This window comes from Seriola lalandi, unplaced genomic scaffold, assembly GCF_002814215.2.
Source record: "Seriola lalandi dorsalis isolate HSWRI2012SDOR001 ecotype SW California unplaced genomic scaffold, Sedor1 jcf7180002054692, whole genome shotgun sequence".
Classification (NCBI taxonomy): domain Eukaryota; kingdom Metazoa; phylum Chordata; class Actinopteri; order Carangiformes; family Carangidae; genus Seriola; species Seriola lalandi.
In genome coordinates, this window is record NW_019525245.1 from 324,806 (window position 1) to 330,506 (window position 5,701).

Here is a 5,701-nt window from a genome sequence, read left to right on the forward strand (position 1 = left end):
AACCGTAGAGATTAGTTTCAGCATCATTATTATTCACCTGCACTGATCAGAAAGCCTGTCTCATACAATACATAGAAGCATTTATGTCAGCGTCTTGAAGCTATAAACGCATATGCGGCCATATATCAGGCCTGGTTTCCGTGTGGCTCGGCCGGGGCTCGCAGGGCTCCGGAGCGCCTTGTGTTCAGTGGCAGCAGCCTTCCAGTTGTTTCCTATCCGGATATCTGACCGGTCCAGATAAAGCAGCGGGGCCAGCGCCTGCTTCCTCCCGCGGCCTCCTAACTATAGTCTCAGACCTCATTTTCTGGTGGTCAAGCTCTCCGTTCATGACGGAGAAAGTACAGAACAGTGAAAAAAGAGCAGGATTGGGAAAGTTATGGAAGCTGATGACTGACTACCAGGCAGGGGCGACGTGAGAAACCGTTTTCTTGACTTTGGAAATCGTTTAATTATTAACCGTGAACTGAACAACTCATTTATATTTATTAAGATAATACAATTATTACAACATTTGGAGAGAGCTTGCAGGTTATTGTATTAATTTCCTGTACAAATAAGCCTCGTTTAAAAGCATATGAGATACTTAGGTGTGAAGAATCCATCAGGACTCACGGGGCTGCTCTCATCAGTTTAAACCGGTTCAGAAAGAAGCGGTGTGAATGTGAATTACCTGCACTGAGTCAAATCCATGTCCCCATATGACATCTTGTTCATAAACTTTTCATTTCAAAATCTGTTGTCAAAATATTGGGGAGGGCACTGAATTGATTATGTAAATATTTGCAAAAAAAAAAAAAAAAAAAAGATTAATCCTATAAGTAACTTCGAAAGCAACAATTTCAAGGATTTACTGATAGAAATGTGATGATTGTCAAATTTTCCCACTCTGATACAATAGTAAACTCTTTGTTTTGGACTGGACTTGTTTTGGGCTCTGGGAACTTGTGATGAGCTTCTTTTTTGCTGAGGTTCATAGAGAAAGAATTAACCCAAAACTGAACATTTATTGGTAAAACGATTAATTGATAATAATTTGTAGATTAATCATCAATGAAAATAATTGTTAGTTGTGGCCCTAATGTCATAAAAGAATAGAAAGTTCCACTATTTAAATGTGTTCTTGAACTGGCCTTTGTTGTGTTTGCTTGTGCTGATGACCTCTCATTAAAACTCAGTCTATATTTTTCCACAGTCTGCAGCCAGACGAGCAGGCACCTGTTGTGCTAACTGTCAGACGACCACCACCACACTGTGGCGGCGCAATGCAAATGGAGACCCCGTGTGCAACGCCTGCGGCCTCTACTATAAGCTGCATAACGTAAGTCTCTGACCGCTGGTCGCCAACACTGGGCCTGTGCAGAAGTCGGCGGGGTCAAGTAGACAGGAAGTAGGCAGGCAGGTTAGACTGATTGTTGAGGGATAAGAGGCAGAAAAGAGAGAGCGAGAGGGGAAGGAGAGAATGAGGCTTGTTTTACTCTCAGACCCTCGGACTCGTTGGTTTTTTCTTTCTTTGTGCTTTATTGTTTCCATGGTAGGCGTAATCCCCTGAGAGTCACAATGGTGAGACTGTTGTTGAGTGGGACTGCCACAAGGCCAGTCTCCATATGAGTTAAGACTGGATTCATCAAAATATTGTATATTGTAATGATACTGTATATTTTTCTTATAGTCAAAAATTCCCACAAAAAGGTCAAAACCAGCAATGAATTAATTCCTCCTATAAGTGTTGTAGTAGTAGTCAAAGTCCAATTTCTCTGGGGTCATGTCACAGAAACGTCCTATCTTAAGTCTTATGTTAAGATAGAAAGAGGATAAGATTGGATTTTTCCCAATTTGGTATCACAGAAGCAAATCGTAACTAAATTTACATATCTCAGGTTAGGAAATCCTAAATACTCATAACAACATCAGTTATCAACTTTTATGTCTGTTACCTAGCAACTGACACTTCTTTTCTAATCTCATCTCGCTGAGGTATTTTTGTAACCTATTATATTTACAATTGAAACGTACCAAATATGGCAACTTCACTGTGAAAAATCTCTATTTGCTCATTTGTCAGTTGCCCCACAACCAAGAAAGCCCCATGTCGCCATGGCGGCCAAAGCTGGTCGTACAGATGCTCGGCTAACTGCAGGGTCATGTATCTACTGTATCTACTAATGATAAAAAGGCAGCGAAATGGATTACGGTAAACAAGTTAAGAAAAGTGGTGGAAAAGTGACGGTCAGGACAGATTAACGGTTATCCAAAAGTTAGGAGAGTTTATTTAAGATTTTGGAATCTGTAATACACTTTTCCTATCTTAGGTTAGGATAGGAACAATGACTTAGAAACTATTCATCTGTCATGGCTTTTTTTCCCCCCTAATTCGGGTTCCTAACTTTAATTACCATGGTTACCAAACAGTTAAGAAGGGATCTGTAAGTTATGAAGGTTCGGTTATACAGCCCCTTCGCCACAGACCTACACTGTTGTCCAAAACCATTGAAACAACATTAAGTTACACAGGGTGACATGCTCCTTCACTATGATAAACATGCTTACTGTAGTTTATTTTAAGTCAATTTCACATTCACTGTCCTGCTGCTGTAAATACTCAAATGTGTATTAACCCGCAGCCGAGAATAGTCAATTAATACACTATCAACTCCTATTTGAGTAACATTTGCTCAAAACTACAGTAACTACAGTGCCCAGCTGTTTGGGGAAATTACTGAGGCCTTTTTTTTTTTATTAAACTGTGACCTGTTTTTAAAGATTTACATCCTCAGTAGGAACCAATGAGCTTGGGGCTGGGTGCCACAGACAGGACGGGGAAGTAGGATATTGGGGGATGGATGAATGTGGTTTGGTCAATTTATGGGGTTTGCTGACAATAACAAAAATACAAAACAAAAAAAACATTACTGTAAACTAAACAAAACAAACTCAGATACCCCATATTTAAAAATGCATGTGATTACAAGTTCATAAAATTCATAAATTGTGGGTTTGAACTCTACCTTCCAAGTTTAACCACATCATTCACCTCCTCGTTTCTCCCTCTGTACACAGGTTAACCGGCCTCTGACCATGAAAAAGGAGGGAATACAGACACGCAACCGGAAAATGTCCAACAAATCCAAAAAGAGCAAGCGAGGCAGCGACAGCTATGAGGAGTATTCCAAAAGCCTGCACGACAAGAGCTCTCCCTTCAGCGCCGCCTCTCTGGCCGGACACATGTCCATGGGCCATTTGCCGCCTTTCAGCCACGCTGGACACATGCTCCCCACGCCCACCCCAATACACCCGTCATTCGGCCACCCGCACCACTCTAACATGGTGACGGCCATGGGCTGAGAGGGCGAAGAGAGGGGTTAGCATAGAGCTACTTCAAGAACCTGCGATGGTCTCATGAAGGGGGATGATGGTCTCACTAGAGGACAGTGTGTACAATGTTACGGACATGCAGTTTGTGTGTCTTCTTCTTGATTGTGTCTTGATTGATAACGCCTGTGGTATGTCAGGGAAAAGATGTATCGTGGGAAGAGAGGACCGTTTTACTCCTTATCTATAGGTACCCATTTTGATGGAGGAAGATTCTGCTTCCTGTCAGCCAGGAACACATGTAAACACAAAAGTGTCATCACACCTCATAGTTTTCCTCCAACAGTCCCCACTGACTCCCTGACTGTCTGCAGTGTGGTTCAGTATGTGCCGAACAGGTTTATATAACTGTGAATATTGTAAATGTGTTCACAACATTAAATGAAAATATGCTGGATTTTTTGCTCATGGACAATTTTAAATGGAATTTTCACAAAAAAAACAAGCAAACAAAAAGGTTTATGAATCCTAATTTGACACTGTTTATTATAATTATTGTTATTATAATTATTATTGTTATTATTGTTATTCAGATAATTTATTTTCACTGCCTTTTTTCTTTGATTATATCACCTGAATCATAATATGGATACTGTTATCCCAGTTATGAATATATTTTTAGCTGAAGCGCTTTCTCTGAGCTGGTCAACATTTATACTGGTAAGAAATAAAGAGATCAAGTTCATTATCCAATCTGCTCCGTCTATTCAATATCAGATATGTAAGTCTCTGACAAGAGAACAGATACAGTGGTTCATATTGATTATTGTGCCGTAGTACAATGTTTTATTCGAGAAACACAAGAGGCGACCGTATATATCTTACAGAGACAAATAACCTTTGTGAAGGCCTTATTACAAGTTCCTTTAACACAAATCAAAGCTACAGTAATTATTATTTGATTCTTTGTACTAATATAATAACTATCTTGTGTTAAGTGTTTGTGCATCAGATGCTCTGTATCCTTTTCTGCCTCCCTGTTTGTCTCTGGAGCGACAGATTAAGAGGTTTTTTTTTGTGTGTGTGTGAACCATTTCATCTTCATATGTTGCTCCACAGCCGACGCTAATGTCACCATGTGGAGAACATCTCTGCATCTCTCTACTACTGATCTGTGTTATATTCATCTGACGCCTCTACCATCCTGCCAGAGTCAGAAAGCACAAGCTTACTCTTTGCTACCTGTCAAAAAAAAAAAAAGAAAAAGCTGAACATCTGGTGGCCATTGCATCATGTTGATAATAAAAAAACATATAATCCGAGCAGTGATGCCTGAGAAAACTTATTTCCCTCTTGGTAGGATGCTACAAACTTAAAGCAGCTAGAATGAGTATTTTTATATTAACAATGGATCACATGACTACTTGTATTTGATAGGGGTCACTCATAGTGAAGAGCGCACAGAACGTTTTCACTTGACTCTGTGGTTTCGCCTCAGCCCCAGGGGGTTTCACTGTTTCAGGTTTGTGTGCCACAACTTTAGTCTCACCGCTCTGTAAAATCCTCTAAAATTCGACTGTACACTACCTGCCCAACACCAAACGGCAGACGGACAAAGTTGGTGACCGGGCGGTGATCAAAGCGGAGCATTTAGCCGCTAAAGAGCCACATATTTCTCTCAGGAGCTGGTAGAGACCAAAACAGAGGTAAAATGGAGTTAATATTGGATGTATATTCATCAAGTGGACCGAAGCACGACTCCTAATGAATGCTAATGTTGCTCCCTCTCTGCTTAAAAGATGATAATATATCAATGTTGTGTTTACAGGTAATTTTGGTTACTAATTTGGTTAATAATTTTGGTTAAAATCAGTTATTAGAGCTTTAAGAAAAAAGTAAAAGACAAATTTGTCATGGATCAAGTTATCCCCCTGTCCAAAACAGCTTTGAAGAGAGTAACATTTATAAAACAATCAAAAATGTAGGACGTCTTGGTGCTTTTATTACACACACACACAAAATCTATCGACATCCTTGGTTGCATAATAAGTTGACTGTCTCCTTCCCTTTCAGAGCAGTCTTTGCAATAGATCTCAAATGTGTATAGTATCAGCGTATTTAGGTAACCCCTCTCACTGACATGAGCTCCCACTTTCTAACAAGCCGGTTACTTCACCGGGCGGTGGAGATTAGTGCTGTTGACAGAAATTGAGCAGGTTGAGCCATATGTTCCCACAGTTACTTAACCAGTTGCATCTGCCCATTGGATAATACTCTTATGAAATAGACCTTCTCATTGTCAGTCTGTTGGATGAGGCTAATCCAACAGTGATATAAGAGGTTTCTTAAATGACCATAAGGGCTTTTTTTTTCCCTTTACACAATTGAACTT

General features: G+C 40.1%; 1 protein-coding gene across 1 annotated transcript in view; it reads left to right on the forward strand.

The window, feature by feature from the left end:
• The window catches only part of gata2b (GATA binding protein 2b), a 9,771-nt gene extending 5,714 nt beyond the window's left edge, over nucleotides 1-4,057 (forward strand). The window contains exons 5-6 of the mRNA XM_023423377.2: nucleotides 1,193-1,318; nucleotides 3,058-4,057. Coding sequence (XP_023279145.1) covers nucleotides 1,193-1,318; nucleotides 3,058-3,342 — 411 coding nt within the window. The 3' untranslated portion in view covers nucleotides 3,343-4,057. The remainder of the gene's footprint in view (nucleotides 1-1,192; nucleotides 1,319-3,057) is intronic.
• The last annotated feature ends 1,644 nt before the right edge of the window (nucleotides 4,058-5,701 follow it).